Source organism: Zootoca vivipara, chromosome 4, assembly GCF_963506605.1.
Source record: "Zootoca vivipara chromosome 4, rZooViv1.1, whole genome shotgun sequence".
NCBI lineage: Eukaryota > Metazoa > Chordata > Lepidosauria > Squamata > Lacertidae > Zootoca > Zootoca vivipara.
The window spans coordinates 25,914,074-25,932,243 of record NC_083279.1 but is presented as its reverse complement, the minus strand read 5'-3'; the positions used below and the strand labels follow the sequence as shown (position 1 = coordinate 25,932,243).

Here is an 18,170-nt window from a genome sequence, read left to right as displayed (position 1 = left end):
AGTGAAGTCATTGCAGCCATTAAAAAGTAATCTTTGTATGCAGCAAAGGTTTATTTGGCAAGTGCAGCTGGCAGCTATTACAGGAAACAAATACCTTCGAATATTTGGCTTTCATTTTCTTATTGCTCATTCATGTAACAAACCTTGTTAAAGGTTGTGCTTTCTGTAGTGTTCAGCAATTTAGTCTATAGTAACTCCTGAGCTTCATCTGTTTGGCAAGCCTAATATTTTGGTGTATCTGAAGAGGTTCAGCCATTTTTTATTTGGCATCCCTCCAATATGTTTATATGTAGACTCCTTTTGAAATTACTTCAGATAAACTGAAAATGTGTTTGGAAATCATTGTTCTGCCATAATTCAGGTTGCGTTTTCCTAACCTTGAGCCTATGAGAGGCGGCATAGCCCCTTGGCTAAACTGGACTGTTTCTTTGCTTAGCAAATCAGTGCAGGTGGTGCTATTCTCACTGCTTTTCAAGCTGTAAAGAGCCAGAATAGTAATTTGAGATACCATCTTTACAGAATAACATAGCAAGTGCACAGTTACTGTGGTACTGTAGGCTGTGTTACCTAGTGTTTTTCAGGGCTGAGTGCCTAAGTCTCTCTTACTGCTACTATTCTGAAAGGGTTGTCCCACTTTGTAGGTCTGGTGGAGACAAATACATTCAGCCCCTGCTAATGTTGAATCAAACATTTGCAGTATGCTTTGCAAACTGCAGCTTATTTCTCCAGCGTTCTTTGTGAAGCTTCTTCTGGTGGAATGAAATAGGGAAAGCATTAAAAGTTAGCTTGACGTTCTGAAGTTCAATACCCTTAACTGCTATTTAGAACATTATTTATTAATTTTGCAGCTGGATACTTTACCCAGAGAAGATCTTATCAAATTTGCCAAGAAGCAAATGATGCATGTACAGAAAGTGAAATCCCGATGTTCAGGTACCTCCCTACTGATGTTGGTTTTCATTTATTTTAAAACAGCATGGCAGACTGCATGTAGCATCTAGTCTAAAAAAGGCCCACCAGTACAATTAGCTGCAACAAATCAGAGTCATGAGACAAAAAAAAAAAGCTTTCAGAAATCCTGGGGAAATGGCGTGAATATCTGCCAGGCTTGGATCTGCTCCTGCTGATGTTAGGCGTAATAACGACCATGAATAAACCAAATTAGCTGTATAGAATAAACTTTGGGGTTGCAGAAGAGTAGAATAATACATGAAATGAATGAATTATCCTTATTCAGAGAAAACACTGTTTCCCCTTAGAATTGGAGAAAGAGATTGAAGAAATGAAAACAAAACCTGCTGCTGGAGGAACTGATGATATTATTCAGGTGGGAATGCATAACTTAACAAACAATCCTGAGGCTGGTAGGGTGGCAGAACTGTTGCAGCTTCCCAAGCCCTGCCAGCTCACACCGGTTTGAGTGGAATATGGGGGCAGTTTATTCTAACTTTTCACTTAGCCAGCTCCAGGCTGATCTAACTGGGGAGGAGGCTGAGGACCAGAGCCATTGGGGAATCTGCAGTGCTTTCGATCCTGAAAATGCAACACTTTCTTGGGGCTTTCCATTTGCTACCACTGGCAGGAGGATCCCCAGCAGTAGCTTTCTGGATGTCTGGGTTAGCCAAGGCAGAGGCTCCATTGGCAGCAGAGAGACAACTACACACAGTTCTTAATGCCCCCAGCTATCAACACAGACGGTGGTAGGATTGTACTCTTAACGCATCATATATTGTGCAAGGGCTTTTCATTCCCAATAAATACATGTTTTGGTTAAAAGGAAGTAAGTTCTGCCTGTGTCATACCACTGAGACTCCTTTTCTCAGTTGTCTGGCAGGTCATTTACCTATGAGTTAAAGTGCAGGGCATTGTGTTTTATTGAAAATTATCTTTCTTTGGACTTCCTCCTAATGTGGGCTGCTTCTTATCTCATGAGATTTGAAGATCATTTGCTACAAGTGTTCCTCAAACTATAATTGCCTGTTGCCGCATTTACTGGTCACCTTAATGAGAGTGAGCAACTGAAAGCTTGGTCTGATCGTAAGCTTAACTATGGTTTAGCATTACATTCATAAGCCTTGGACTTGTGCATTCCCATCTCCCCTGACCCACACCAGAGGAAGTTGGAAGCTTTTGATTCCATTCCATTACCCACAGTTTAGTGCAATGCTTGAAACTAAACTCAAGCTGGCTTATTTCAGTAAACTACTGTTATGATAAATCACAGTTTAGGGTTTGGACATAACACTAAACTGTAATTAGCTGAAAATGACAGTGACAACTTTTAAGTCTTCTCGTGGTTACACCTGAGAAGAGGGGGAAATGGCAAATCTGATGTTTAGCCTGGAGAAGAGAAGGTTAAGGGGTGATATGATAGCCATGTTCAAATATATGAAAGGATGTCATATGGAGGAGGGAGAAAGATTGTTTTCTGCTGCTCCAGAGAAGCGGACACGGAGCAATGGATTCAAACTTCAAGAAAGAAGATTCCACCTAAACATTAGGAAGAACTTCCTGACAGTAAGAGCTGTTCGGCAGTGGAATTTGCTACCAAGGAGTGTGGTGGAGTCTCCTTCTTTGGAGGTCTTTAAGCAGAGGCTTGACAGGCATATGTCAAGAATGCTTTGATGGTGTTTCCTGCTTGGCAGGGGGTTGGACTGGATGGCCCTTGTGGTCTCTTCCAACTCTATGATTCTATGATTCTATGACTGTAAACATTAAGCACAGCCAAGAAGTAATAACATGATTGTTACAATAATCTCATCCCCATGTCTGTTCCCCTCTGGATCAGTGCAGTAAATTCATTAGTTAAACTTCAGATAAAGAAAATTTCAGAGCATAGTTAGGTTAGCCATGTTGTGTATTCTGATAAGGATGTGTTTTCAAACAATGCTGTTTTTAGATTTTACCAGACTTATTAGTAGCCCCAGAACTGCCCCAAACAGAACCATGAGCATATCCCTGGTCAGGTTCGGATTGATTTAACAATGCTTTCTGTTTAAGGATGACTTTCAATACAAAGAAATTATATCAGAGTTAACTTTAGAGTGAATATCTCTGTGTGGTTTTAAATGTAAATGGAGCCTGAGGATCAAGCCCATGATTCTGACACATGACCAGACTCTGGGTTTGGTGCTGAAGTGGGTTAATAACTCAGCCCATTGAGTGCAGCTGAAGAACTCTCAGTCTCCATTGATTCTGGGGCACAGGAAACAAATGTCAATAAAAAAAGAGACATCTTTCAGCATCTTAAAAAAATACAATTCCTCTTGTGTTTTTGTTTATAGTGAAGTGGGTTCTTCCTTCTTGTTCTGTCCTTCTTAAAATTAGGCCCTCACAGAGCGGCTGGATGTTGTTCTTCTGGAAAAAGCTGAAATCCAGCAGCAGTGTCTAGCTCTGAAAAAAGAAAATGGGAAAAGGCAACAAGAAGCAGAGGTACTCCCTCAATGCAGTAAAATATGTTTTCTAATTCTAGCTTATTTAATATATTTCTGTCAAAGAGAGCCTTTCCTATCTTTGAATCCCTTTTGTTTCTATTCCAAGTTTACAAGTGTCATGCATTGCCCCTTTCCTTGATCCTAAAACAGGGAGGCACAGCAGATATGAGTGTATTCTCTGGGGAAGAGAGATTCAATAGGCGGGGGGTATCTAATGTGGTGCCCTCCAGATGCTGCGGGACTACTGTACAATTCCCATCAGCCCCAGCCATCACAACCAGTGGCCAGGGATGATAAAGTTGAAGTCCAGCAGCAACCAGAGAGCATAACATTAGCTATCTGTGGGCCAATGGTTCTGTTGCAGTAAGGCTTAATGCCCCAGCCATCTCTCAACCTTTTATTGGAAATTGCTTTAAACATCCTTTAAAAAACAAAAACAAACCAAAGCTCTTGCCAGTGCCTAGACATGTGAGGTGTCACAAAAGTTATTCCCAGCAGACGGAGTATTAAGATATTGCCAAAACATTGAACAATTGAAACACTTCTCATTTATCTGGCCTCTCAAGTTTCCCGTTTTAGAAATCTCTCAGAAGATATCTTGCCACCAAGAACAAAATGTAGTTTGAATTCTTTTCTTCTGTAAAATGTGTTCTGCTGCTTTTTCTGGTATGTGTGTCAGTTAATAGATGACAACTACCATTAGGTAGAAGGCACACAGTTACTTAAGCTGGAAGTTGCATGCTCAGTTTTGTGAATGGAATAAAATGGAGAGCAATAAAGTAGATTAAATATATATTATTTAAGCAGACTGAGAGTAAATCTTGTGCATCCTTTGAAATCCTATTTTGTAATAGGTCATATTTATATTTTGCTTTTAATTGAAGAAATATGTTTTCAGCTCGGATGGGAAGGCAGATGTTGATGAAGTAACGCAAGTTGTGCAGATCTCCTACACATGTTTTTGTGTATGCCTTTATTCCTAAATTGTTCCCTCTGTCAGATGGGGTTGGGGAGTGAGGATGGATATTGGGTGGGTTTCGGTTTGATTTTGATATTTTAAGTGGTGTAAATTGAGTATACACTTTAAAATGATTAAAATATGCATATATGACACTCCTTTGAATATTTTATCAATAGGCTGCTCTCGCTAAGGAAGAAGAATTGCAGAAGAAGTTTGCACAGTTGAACACTGACTACCTGAAAGAAATCGAAGGTCTTAAGAATGAAACCATAGCAACACAGTCCAAATATGATGAAACTATGGCCACGTTGCAAAAGGAACTGCTTGCAGAAAGGAGCAAACAAGAGCAGCTCACAGAACAGCTTAAGTGTCAGAGTAATAACCACAAAGAAATTAAAAGGCTACAGGAAGAGGTCCATCAAACTAAGGCTGCCTGTGAGGAACAAATATTGAATCTGAAGAAACAGTTGGATGCTTCCATTGAGGGTAAGAAGGAGGAAACTGCCAAACTGCAAGAGGTCATTGAAAGCAATTCTCAGTGTTACCAAAGGGAAATGGATAGATTAGATGAAGAACTAGAGAAACAGAGGACTACTCACCAAAAGGAAGTGTCTGAGTTGACATGTCAGCTTGAAGCCGCTGTCAGAGCACGTGAAGAGGAGCAAAATAAAGTGGATCAGCTAAAGCAGAACTTAATAGAGCAATACAGGTTAAAAGAGAAGGACATGCAGGATGAATTGCGTGCTTGTAAGGAGAAATATGAGCGTGAACTGGAATACATAAGGCAAACTCTAACGAAAGATGTAGACAGCCTAGAAACTGGAGATGTACAGTTGGAAACGGAAATGGCAGAAAAGACCAGACATTTAGAAAATGCTTTAAAAGAACTGGAATCTCAACACAGCATATTACAAGATGAGTTAACCTACATGAACAATGTTAAGATGAAACTGGAAGTGGAAATCCAGCACGCACAGGATGAATTCTTCCACGAGAAAGAAGATTTGGAGTTCAAAATTAACGAACTGCAGCTTGCCAAAGAGGATCACTGTGGCGTAGTTGAAAAACTAAAATCGGAGTTGAAGGCAGTAACAGAACAACACAGGAAGACTGTAAAAGAAAATAGTCTAGAAACTGAAGAACTGTTAGAAAAGCATAAAAGGGAAATTTGTGAGCTTAAACAATCAGTATCATTAAGTTTAGAGAGAGAAAACCAGTCATTGGCTCTTGAGATAGTGGATCTTAAAGAACAATGTCAGAAGCACCTACAGGAGAAAGAAGATGCAATTGCTAGTTATGAGAGCTTGCGTGAAACGATGGAAACCTTTCAAACTGAATTGGGGGAATCTGCTGGGAAGATAAGCAGAGAATTTGCATCCATGAAGCAGCAGCAGGCTTCAGATGTTGCTGAACTACAGAAAAAGCTTAGAGCTGCTTTCAGTGAAAAGGATGTTCTCCTTGAGACCGTAAATCAGCTCCGGGAACATACTGAACAGCTCTCCTTCAAACTCGAGGAGCTGGAAGAACTAAGGCATAAAATAGGCACTCTCCAGGAAGAGAAGGAGAAACTTCTTGCTTCTCTTCATCAAAGAGAGGCTGCAATGAAAGAACTGGAAGAGGAGAAGAGTGAGCTTTCATCACAGAATGATAGTATCCTTGACAAACTGAAATGCTCTGCTGAGACGATAGAAAGCCTCCAGGGAAAATGCAAAGAGGAGAAAGCAGTGGCTGTGGAGCATCAGCAGCGGGTTGAGGCTCTTAGCCTTTGCAACAGTGAATTGGAGCAACAGGTAGAGGAGTTGATGGCGAAACTGAAAGTGGAAAAAGAAGAGAACCAACTAAAGCTGGGGGAATTGGAACAGCAGGTTGAAGCTCTTCAGCAATATAAAGTGCACCTCTCATCTGAAGTAGCGAGTCTACATGATGAAAATAGCAAGCTCAAGGAAGACAGGGACCAAGCAGGGAAAGAGCTGGAAAGCATTGCATCTGAAAAGCGGGGCTGGATTGTGTCTCAAGAGAAAGCAGATAATTTAGAAACGAAATTGCAAACAGTCTGTGAAGAGAAAGACCATTTGACTAAGGTACATGAGGAGGAAAAGGCTTTCAGATCGCTTGTCGTGAGTCAGCTCTGTAGCCTCCTTGAGCAGATGGGCTCCAGAAACCCAGAAGAAAACGAAGGAGAAGATGTAGCTGGTCTGCTGCAAGCGGCAAATGAATTATTTGCAAAAATGAAGCAAGAGATACAAAGTCTGAACTCACAAAAGGATGAAAACCTGCTTCTACAGGAGGAGATGCAGAGGCTGCAGGAAGAAAATGCAGCTCGTTGCATGGAACTCAGATCTCTTTTGGATGACTATGAAAATGAAAAACTCTTGTTAAGAGACGAGTTGGAAGGGGCTGTTTCTGAAAAAGAAGCCCTGCATCTAGATATCCAGGAGCTGAAACACGCCAGTGAAAAACTCCGGAATGAGAACCAAGATATTTTAGTTTGCATGGAAGATCTATCTGAAAAGCATGCGCTCTGTGAAAGCAAAATAAAAGATCAAGAAGAGGAGCGGAAAAAATTAAGCTTAATCCTTGAGGAAAAAGAGACGGAATTGAGAAACGTGCAGGCTGAGCTTTCTTTGCTGAAGGTTAGGGTTTTATTATTGAATTGCTCTCATTTATCCCCCCCCAAGCCTCTTGAGAACAGAATTTGGGAAAGTAGTGGGAATTGTGAAATTCTTTGGGTACAATCTTTTGTTCTTACATGCAAAAGAAATACCGCAAAACTTGAACTCTTCATATCTCTTGTGAGGCTGGTGAGGGTGATTTCATACTTTGCGTGATAGACTTGTCTACTGCCTGTCTTAACAGTGTTGTGGTACATGCAGTAAACACAACTCTTGCGTGAAAGTGTGCTTCCTCCTTTCATCCCCAAATAAGCATTTATAGATTTGGAACCTGGGTTACGGGTTGGATTTGTGTTCTGAGGATTAATTATCCCTGAGTTCACAATAACTCATTAAAACCATTCTTTTACAGTGGTTGTTAATTTGGTCTTGTTTGAGTGCCACTAAAATGCATTTTAAGATAGTGTTAAGTAGTCAAGGGTGAAACTTCTAGGTTCTTTATTGTGTCCCCCCAAAATTCTGGAAAATGAAAGTGAGCTAGGGTCTTCCAAGACTTTTAGTATTCTTCACTTTGAGACACTTTAGAGGTGATAAAGCAATGAAGCTAGATGGCTGTTGCAAGTGAATAATGCTTCATGGACGCTCTGTCATTGCCTTATCAAGAAGAAACTTGTTGCCCAAAGAGTTCTGCTCATAGGGCAGTAAAGAAATATGAATACTAAATAAATGAAATAGCTAGTCTGAGGGGGGAAAGGATCAGGGAGAAACCAATGATGCAGTTTTTAATTAGAAAATACATGTATTGCTGAATTTTAAAAAGTGATATCTTCTTACTGGAGCCTTTCCTGTCACGTAACTAGTTTTATCTGCCTGTCTTTATCCTATAGAAACAAATAGCAGATGTAACTAGGAACTCCTGTTAACACTTAGGAGTCCAGTGTTACACTTTCCCACCGAGCAAAGCAGAATGACGGAATCAGCCTCAACAGCTTCCATTGTGATGTCACAATGAGATCACAGGTCACTTTGCTTTGGCTCTGGAAACCCTACCACCAGGCAGCAGCAGACATCTGTTTCGCTGCTCTACCGTTTGGAGAGAAAATTGCATCAATAAGTGCTTCTCAGAAGGCATTTCCGGGACAAGCTCTGTCTCTCTTACTTTAGATGAGTTACATTCAGTGATAGGATCAAGCTAACCATCTAATTTGTTGTGTTTGCAATGCAGGCTTCTGTCGAGGAGTCTTCTGCTAAAGATGACCAGCAGTTATCAGAAGCAGAAAAAATGGGTATATATATATATTTTACCAGGTTTGCTGCTGTGTAAATAATTGTTGAGTATTTAATGTTTGTTTCTATCTCATCTCAAATCTGCAACCTTACTCTGTAAGTAAGTTGCATCTTCTGGAGATACTTTGCTTTCGAATCCTGAAATGTATGGCTTCCATTTTAAAAAGAAAAGAAAGCATATTATCAATGTGTGGGTTAATTTGTATGAGGTGGTGTGTAAATAGATCTTGCTATGGGATGTGACCGTTTTTATTGTCGTAATTTTCTTAATTGCTTAACGAATATAATGAAGCTGGTATATATTAATCAATTATTTCTTATTTCAGAAAGATGTTTTTGCATTCACATTTTAAAATAGGTTTTGTTTGCTCATTCAGTGACTTTGGAAAGACAACTGAAAGAGAAAGAAGAAAAAGGAAATAAAATCAAAGCCGTTGCCGTGAAATTAAGGAAAGAACTGGAATGCAGCAGGAAAGAGGTAACTGGAATCAAGTTCCATATGTTTTGTACCAATTCCTTGTGAGATGTTTGGTAATGTGTTTCTGGGGCCACACAGGTCTTTTTAGGCCTGCTTTTAACTTGTTCCCAGTAGCATGGTTCCAAAGTGTTCTCATCTGTGATTGCTAATGGGCTGGTGGCACTTTGGTAGCCTCCATTCTCATCTATCCACAGCCTTTAGTTTCAGTTTTGACCAAATGTCTGGCTGCATATGAGCTGGAGAAGATGGAAGTTATAATGATCAGCAGGCCTTGAACCAGGGCAGGTAGATTCAGCGTTTGACTTGAGAGGTTTTGGTCTTTGCCAAATGGCTGTTTCATACATCTCATGTTTCTCCTGCATGGCAGTACTTGCATGGGGTGAAAGGGACACAATTCTACATGTGGAGTTGCCATGTCTTTTACAGTGAATACACATGTTTGGAAGCCGGTACAACCCACACATTTGGAATTTCTTGTCTGTTCAGTTCTTCCTTGAAAACCAAGCTGCAAGGAAGGTTGGATTTGCGGTTCATCATTCTCTTTATGGCACGAACGACTAACCCACGACCTATGAGCTGCATCTTATCTGCCAAGCCACAGGAAGTGGCCTGATTTAAGCCCCCCACAGCTTTATCTCCTGATCTGAGGGGGTTTTATTTCCTGAGATCTGTTCAGGAGGTAAACTACTCTGTCTGATCTCTAAAGAGCAGTGAGTATACATTAAAGAGTGAAAGGCAGCATTTTATTTTTCCGCACTCCAAACTGGAGTGGGTGAATACATTGTCTTTTGCCCACACAGATCCTTCTGTGCAGAGTTAAAAAAGCAGCGTTTCCAGCCACCCCAACATGGGTCAGGAATACGGGAAGTGCCAATTCTGTATACGTGTGTGTGAAATAGTGTATCTGTGACTAAGGAGACAAATCTGTGACTAAGGAGACAAACTCTGATGTCTCTGTATGTGGTAAATGTCCCTATGTGGTGAGTGTATGTTTGTGTATTCATGCAGCAGCCATGCTCACTGCTGCCATATTGCCCTCAAGGGAGTGGCTGACTGAGGGTCAATACAGCCCTCATGCTGAATGGGGTTGGTCAACCCTTCTCTGTGGCAAAGAGCTTCAAAGCTACAGTACATGGAATTTGGTAGCTTGCTAATGAGGGCTGGGATTTGGTGAGCTCAGGGAGTGGGTCACTCTTGGGTCCTGGCTTCACTGTGAAAATCTGCTCCAGAGGAAACAAGGTAGGAGGTAGCGTGGAAAGTTTCAGAGGAGGCTAGAGTTAGTGAAATGCCCCCCCCCCTTTTCATTCACAGAAGGTTGTCTTCGGGTCCAATCACTGGTAGAAGTAACGGGTTAATATCTTTCTTTGCGCTTAGGCACAGTCACTTAGAGAAGAGGTGAAGTTATTGCAGTCAGAGAGACAGCAGCTATCAACTTCAATGGGAGACATCATTCAGACAGCAGAGAGCTATAAGGTAAAGGGCAAGTACTTTATCTTCATCACTTCTTGCTGTGCTTGAAGCGCTTAGTCAGGGCTTCTCTGAGCTTGTGCCCACATTGTTTCCAAGCACCTGCGTTTCAGCTGCTGGGGAGTTATAAGCAAGGGCTGTGTTTGCAGCGGACAGCACTGTGCGCCAAAACCCTCTGCTTACAGCTTTGTTAGTGTAGATTTTTCTAAGGTGTTTCGCTTTTAGATCATTTTTTTTACATTTTTGTTTTAATCCCCTTAATTAATTGCACGGAACTCACAGAAAGATCCTGCAGAACCTGTTGTTGCTGTTTATAAGCAGGACAGTTGATTTGTATCCCCAACTCCATTCTGTCTAACAGAATGGAAAAAGCAGAGACAAGGACTCAGTTATAGATCTGCCTACCCATTGCATGGTAACCCTAGTTTCTGTTTGTGAATTGAACTCAGCTGTTAGTCCCCACGTGCTTTTGCGCTTTGTTTTACCAGCAACATTTTGCTCTTTTTAAAAAAGGTTTTAGAATAGAAGTATGCATCTATCTCTGTCTCTTGGATGTTAATGTATCGAATTGAATTCCTTCTCAAATTTTGTTCAAATGATCTTGTTTGACTCACAAGGGCTGTGTGATTTTGCTCAATAGGACCAAGTCCCAAAATTTCATACACCATTCTCAAAATTAATGGAGTTTTTACTTTGGTTCCCCCATTTGGCATATGTAAGACACTGTAATGACAGTTACAGGTAGGTAGCCATGTTGGTCTGAGTCGAAACAAAATAAAAAAAATCCTTCAGTAGCACCTTAAAAGACTTAGTTGGTCTTTAAGGTGCTACTGTAATGACAGTGTATTACATAATAGATTCTCTTTATTTGAGAGAGTGGAGTCATTAAAATACTGCCTGGTTCAGACAGTATATTCACTTGCAGGATATTAAGTATTACTGTTATTTTCCTCTAAAATCTTTTTATCTTCTGAAAAAACCACTAACAGTGATAAGAATCAGCCCTCTCTACCCCTTGCTTCCCACAAAGATCTGTCATCATCTTTATACATTTTAGCCAATCTAATTGTACACTGGCATCTAATATTTTAATAGTTTTCTAGTAAGTTGGCTAACGTGGTCTATCTTTTAATCTTTGACCAGGCGTTTTTTTAAAAAAACAAAAAACTTAAGTAGCAATTATTTCATTTTGCCTGTTTTTAAAGCAGTACAATTCCATGCTAAAACACAACTTCCCAGATATTTTCAGCAGAGATGCTGAAGATAGGCTGCTTGTTGAGCCAGCCCAAGTTCATGACATGGAGATAAACATAATGTGGACTTTTAATGCCTTCATCTAGCATGCTATTTTCCTTTGCGGTATATAACAGTATAGTTGCAGTAGGATGCACCAGTGCAGATCTTTCAGAGGGGTATCCAGAAAGTAAAATCTAGGTTTTATTTCCATGTTAAGAAGTAGCTCTGTTTCCTGGTGCTACCCTGACAAAGAATATGGCTGCTTATGCCTACAGAACGTTGTAGGCTCATAAATGAAGGCTTAATAGAATGTTTATGTGCTCCAAGAATCTTTTAACAGAGTTTGACAAGCAAGCGGAGCAGCTGGACATTGAAAAAGAGCGAGCGCGTAAATTTGAACACCAAATAGATGACCTTACGAGACAACTGGAAAACTCTACTCAGCAGGTGCTGGTGGTTATATAAAATCTATACAAATGGAATTTGTTCTTATTGGGGGGGGGGAGAAAAAGTGGGAATTGATGGGAGGAGAGTAGGGAGTGAGAAGTCTAAGACTAGAAAATGAATTTTGCCTTTGCAGGGCTTGAGCCCCTGTTTGTGAACTTGGGCACTTCACTTGTTTTCTAGTTGAGCACTGTTTATTTCCAACAGTGGCCGGCCACATGACTCTGAGAAACCTACTGCAGGTCTTGAGGGTAACAGCATCACCACTCTTCCCCCTGCCCACACCATTTTTAGTTCCCAGCAGTGCTGCCTGGAATGAAGGCTTTATTTCACTATCATAGCTGATTGCTACCAATCCAAAAGACTGGATTTTTTTAAAATACAAAAGTAGAAAAAGTCTATAACAAAATCTGGCTCTTTATTTTCACAGAGGAACATAAAAGTTTCATTAAAAATGGTTTAGATAGTATTTAGTGCCTCTGAAGGTGGCACAGATTTATTTTTTAAAGTGGAAACAATAAGTTTTGTTAGAGACAGGTGATTCTCCGTCCCCACCCCAATGTATTCTTAAATAATGCAGTTCTTTAAGTACTGTATATTGTGCAGATAAAAAATGAGCCAACTTATATTAGATATCTTTGTCCTTCAGGGGGAACTATGAGAAAGTTGCTCTGATCATTAATATCTGTTCCAGTTGACTGAAATGTTACATTGCACAGGATTGTCTGCCGTAGTTTTCTTGTGCTGTATCATTGCCACTAGGGACTATTTGCAGAAAGGAACCAGTTAAATCATACATTTGCTTAGAATCAGTCGTATTTAAGCTCTCCTGAGATTGATGTATTCAGGACTCAAGCCATTAAAGTAACAAAAGTGGGTTAAAAGCAATTAATATTTTTCAAGTATGTTTATGTTAGGGCTTGTTTGTTTGTTTTGTAAGAATTCCAGAGCAGTTCAACGTAGAAAATACCAGAATGGTGTATGCCGTCATACTGTAAAGCATATACAAAATAAAATACAGAAAAACAGTATCATATATTTAGTGGCACACTAAATTTAGTGGAAAGCCTGTGTGAATTGAAGGCTTTTAAGCAAGTTATTTTAAGCCTCACACTAAGGGGGGAAAGTCTGGCTTTTGAAAATGGTATCTGGGTGAAATCTCCAGTGTTTTAAGTGGTGTAGCTGAATATTTCCCATCCTGACTCTGTTAACGTTGCTACCATCATTTTTAGCAAGACCAGTGGCGTTCTGCTAACGAAGACCTCTTGACTCGAATTCAGACTTTGCAAACTAACACTAAGCTGCTAGAAACACAGCTACTGGAAACTCAGAGGGCTAAAGCAAAAGTTGATAAAGAACTCGAAGCTGAAAAGCTTCTAAAAGAACAAAAGATAAAGGTGAGTGGCATGTGTTAGGAGAGCAGAAAATAGGACAGAATAAGATAGCTATTTCTGAATGAGTAGCCCTTACACTATTTTTTTTTTGCAGGACCACACTAATGCTGTAAAAGAAGTTGAAGAACTTCAAACCCAACTTCAGAAAGAAAAGAAGCATCTTCAGAAAATTCTAGAAGAGCTGGAGTTGGCAAAGAAGGTAGACTGGTAGTTTATATCTACCTCTCTCTTTTTTAGCTTTGCATATTTGCCATCTTTTCACTCAAGAGGTAGAATCTGGAAAAGAGCATGCAAAGTAGGACTCTACTGGGTTTTCCCCTCCCCAAAGTCTCTTCTAAAGGCCAAGGGACCTTCTGACGCAGCATGGGGGCTCCAAGCCGATTCACGAGTATGTTGGTGATTCATATATAGCAGTGATATCCAACCAGTCAATCGCGATTGACAGGTAGATCGCTGCACAATCTTGGTCGATCGCGGACAAGTAATGTCCCCTCCTCCGTCTCCCAGCGCTAGTTTCCTGTATTGGTGGCACAGCATTTGTGAATGTTTTGAAATGCGGAAAGCTAAAGCAAAGTTATCTGTAGCACTTCGTGAAATTGTAAGTGTTTAATTTTCAACCGAGGCCACACACCCCTCAAAAATCTGAACAACTCTGGCCACCCCCACCCCCCAAAAGTTCAACAACTTTGGCTACCCCCCCCCCCAAGCTCAACTGTGGGTAGATCACTGCCATTTATTTTATACTGGGAGTAGATCTCAGTCTCTTTGGAATTGGATGTGCCTGATATATAGAATCTTGGGTTTTTTTTATTTCAGTATTCCATGGCATGTTAAAGGGGGCTAAATAATAAATGTTTGGTCTACGGGACCAGCCAAAGCAGCGGTAAAAGTTAAAACTTGCAGGTGCCGTGTGTTTGTAAACCTACAGGATGCACATAAGAGTACAGTGATGGACATGGAAATGGCTGATTATGAGCGTTGTGTAAAAGAACTTAATCAAAAGATTACTGACAAAAGCAGCAGAATTGAAGACCTTGAGCAAGAGATTAAAATTCAGAAGCAGAAGCAAGAGACTCTGCAGGAAGAAATCAGTGAGTAGCGCACTCAACTCCTTCTTGTGTCTAAATAAGTTTTTGTGGATGTTTCAGTACAGTAAGAGGGTTTTTTTTTATAGGTATGCCTCAGAATAGCAGAGAATCTACATCCTCCAAACAGAGGTCAATGGCCTCTTATCCAGTAGATAGGAATAACTTTGCAAGAAAATTATTTTGTTAGGGTTAACAAAGTGTCATAGTATTTACAAATCAGTGGCAGTATATGCCACTTCACAAATCTTTAAAGTTCAGTAGGTTGGAAAAGCCAACAAACCTTAGAAATATTTTTTCACGTCGATGATAAATCTTTATAGCTGTTCATTTACTATATTTCTTCTAAAATGGTGTCTAGATTTTTAGTTGGGTTTAAAACATTTCTTATCTGAAAACAGTATTTTAAAGTGAAAACTGCAACATTCTGGTATAGTTTTAATTCTAGTGGAAAGTTTAAATCAAGGAGCAAGAAGGAAACTTCATTCCTTCTTTCCAAGCCTTTATAGAAAATCTGGAAGAATTTCATTGAAAGTTCTGCTGCTTGCTTTCTGAATAAATTACCTTCAACACTTACCTTGCTCACTAGAATCATTCCAGAATTCTGTACAAGAGTATGAGGGGAAAAACACAAAGATCAAACAGCTGCTGGTGAAAACGAAAAAGGAACTGGCCGACTCAAAGCAAGCAGTAAGTGCCTATGCTTTCTAATTTGTTCTGTCTTCTGACGAAGTAATAATGATGCAGCTTCATTTTGCTCTTCTGCACCATAGTGCTAAATTATTCAAGATGCTCTTGTTTTGCAGGGAAATGAACTTCTGAGACTTCAAGCATCTTTAAAAGGGGAGTTGGAAGCAAGTCAGCAGCAAGTTGAAGTTTATAAGGCAAGACCTTTCCCCTCCCCCCCCAAAAAAAGTAGTGAGATGCACAATGTTGCACCTCCCCCAGAGTGGTAGCTACCGTAAAGCTGTATGTTAAAAACCGTAACTGCAATCAGTTGCTATCATACATGTTATCTCCTTGAAATACTACATTTTTCAAGATGGCATTCTGCTGTTACGTATTTACAAATAAGTTGCATTGAAATCAACAAAACCTTACTAAGGATGCACTCTTAGACTCAGTTTCCAGAATAAGGACCACTGAGTTCGGTGGTGTTACTTTGGAGTAGTTGTGTACATACTGCTATTACAGTGGTGCCTCGCAAGACGAAAGTAATTTGTTCCGCGAGTCGCTTCGTCTAGCGAGATTTTCGTCTTGCAAAGTGCGGCCATAGAAAACTTCGTCTTGCGAAGCGCCGAAAACATCGCAAAACGCTTTCATCTTGCAAGTTTTTTGTTGCGCGAGGCATTCGTCTTGCGAGGTACCACTGTACATGCTTTTGGATCTGGATGTCATTGTAGATGTTTTCTGTACCCAGTCCCACCCCAATGCCCCGGATAGATTTCAAGTCTGAGAATAAAAAAAACTGGGCACAATCCAATCAAGACTGAGCCTTTTAAAGTCCTGTTGATTTCAGTGAAGAGAGTTATGCGTGTGCGGACAACTATTGAAATCAGTGTGGGGCCCCAAAGTGCTTGACGGGATTGTTCCAAATATATTCCTTTTAATAAAATTAAAAGCAGCTTGTAAATTGGATTGCCAATGCCACGCTGCATCCGATCTCCACTCACGCCACGCCACTAGGTTTAGTGGTCAATGTTGTATCCATTTCATGTTTTCCCTACATGAGTGCAGTGAGAAATATACAATGTCACATACAGTACGAGTAAAGTCTTTGACCAAAATGGTGTATCTCATTTTTTCTCCACGTGAATACGTTTTTTGGAAGCTGCAGGAATTCCAGGCTATAAATTCCATGACAAAATAGACATACACAGTTTTTACATCCAATGTTCTGTGTAAGGATGTTTTTACAAGAAGTAGCTCTTGGTTAATTGCAACTACAGTACTTGAATTCCTCGCTTCATGCCACTTGTTAAACATTTGACTATTTACATAGCTTCAAATTTAGCAACAAAACAGTTGTTTTGCAACTCTTTTGCAACAACTAGACCTAAGCCACTAAGTGGAACACTTTTGCTATGGAAAAGAGTGAAAAAGCAAAGTAAATGTATTCCTGTGCCACCAAAATTGTTCCAGAGGGTTGTTGGAAGCTTCGATTTTTGTCAATTTGATATTCCTTATTACCGTTATTCCTTATTACCAGAATGGAAACTTGTAGCAATAAGTTTTCTTTTAATGAGAAAACACCAGTGTCGACAGCTAAATTCAAATCTTTTGGATCTGTGAATGTCCTTTTACAGATTCAGTTGGCTGATATAACCTCAGAAAAGCACAGGATACAGGAACACCTGCGGACTTCACTGGAGCAACACCAGAGGGTTCAGAGTACTTATCAGCAGAAATTAGCAGCTCTTCAAGAGGAATGTAGTACGGCAAAGGTATTTTCTTCTTGTGGAGGAGGGATTCCAATTCCTAAGGAATGGCTCCTCTATGAAAACATTCAGTAAGCATCTTAGTAGTTGCTTAGAGGTTGGGAGGTGCTGTCTGACATTCAGTTCTTTTGAAAAATGAATTATTCAAATGCCTAGCTTTGTTTTATTAAAGTCAATCTTAGTTCAGAAGGCCAAATGCTCACCATGGCATGCAACAGTTCTTTTAGGAGAATTACTTAATTCGTCATCTTTCCCTATGAGCAAAACTGTTTGGTATCTTACTTTTCTTTCTGTTTTGCCATATATCCATGACTGGTAGACTTTCCCAGTGTTGCTATGTCATAGATACAAATGCAGCATAAAAAAAGAAAAGTCTGACTGATTGCAAGGAGGCTACAGTTAGAGATGCTAAGCACCACAGTATGTATATAGATATTATTTTAGGCTTTGCGATATACAGGTTAAATTAATCTGATTGTATAGAAGGCAATTCAGCTGCATTTAGAATACCCAAGCTGGCGAAAGTTGGGATTTGTACTTGGTAACAGATGGAGTGGAGTGGAAAAAGCTGTATTTCCCATAAGGATATTTTGGGGAGCAGGAAGAGGAATCAAGTTACAAAGAGTTTTCACTCAGTTGCAAAGAACATGTGTACTGCTTGCACACACACACACCCCTTTGTGTTTATTGCACAAAGATAAATGATTGATGTTTTTGCTTTCTGGGCAATGTTTTTTGCATGCTCTTCAGCAGACTTCCAAATTGAACGTAGAATTATCTATCTTTTTGGTTGCTTTTACAAAGCAGAATGACTCAGAATCCGTGTCAGTTATAACTAGGTGTGTGATTGATGTGTGTGTAGGAGGGGACTGGGTTGTGATGGCAGGATGTGTCATGGAACAGAAGCGTGGCTTCTGAGGTTTCTGCCCCTGGCTTGCATTGTAATTGTTATTGGTTGTCGTTGGTTACACTTAGATTACAAAATAGCATTGCACTTGGTTGTAACGGATTGACACAGTTTTGAAATAGTTATTCCTACCTGGCTGGAAAAGAGTTAATCCACCTCCAGCCTGACTGACATAACATTCTGATGGGGGCGGGACTGTTCCCAGTTCAAAAGGAGAGAGGAGCGGTTTGGTCAGTTAGGGAGAGGGAGAGGGAGGTGATGAGATGTGAAGAATAAAGTTGAGAGGCCAGGATAGTGGTGGTTTAGATGAGGTTTAGGAAAGCTTGATGTTAAATGTTTGACAGAGTTATTGTACAACTGAAACAAAGCGGATAAACACATGAAACGTTAAAGAAACACCTATGTTTTTAAGATAATAAAATTCATC

At 40.1% G+C, this 18,170-nt stretch overlaps 1 protein-coding gene across 1 annotated transcript in view; it reads left to right on the top strand.

Moving 5' to 3' along the window:
- Positions 1 to 18,170, top strand: part of GCC2 (GRIP and coiled-coil domain containing 2) — a 31,991-nt gene that overhangs the window by 3,722 nt on the left and 10,099 nt on the right. Inside the window, exons 3-16 of the mRNA XM_035114839.2 lie at positions 849 to 933; positions 1,260 to 1,327; positions 3,328 to 3,432; positions 4,572 to 7,028; positions 8,233 to 8,293; positions 8,672 to 8,772; positions 10,147 to 10,245; positions 11,803 to 11,922; positions 13,152 to 13,316; positions 13,408 to 13,512; positions 14,242 to 14,404; positions 14,988 to 15,088; positions 15,205 to 15,282; positions 16,705 to 16,842. Coding sequence (XP_034970730.2) covers positions 849 to 933; positions 1,260 to 1,327; positions 3,328 to 3,432; positions 4,572 to 7,028; positions 8,233 to 8,293; positions 8,672 to 8,772; positions 10,147 to 10,245; positions 11,803 to 11,922; positions 13,152 to 13,316; positions 13,408 to 13,512; positions 14,242 to 14,404; positions 14,988 to 15,088; positions 15,205 to 15,282; positions 16,705 to 16,842 — 3,846 coding nt within the window. The remainder of the gene's footprint in view (positions 1 to 848; positions 934 to 1,259; positions 1,328 to 3,327; positions 3,433 to 4,571; positions 7,029 to 8,232; positions 8,294 to 8,671; positions 8,773 to 10,146; positions 10,246 to 11,802; positions 11,923 to 13,151; positions 13,317 to 13,407; positions 13,513 to 14,241; positions 14,405 to 14,987; positions 15,089 to 15,204; positions 15,283 to 16,704; positions 16,843 to 18,170) is intronic.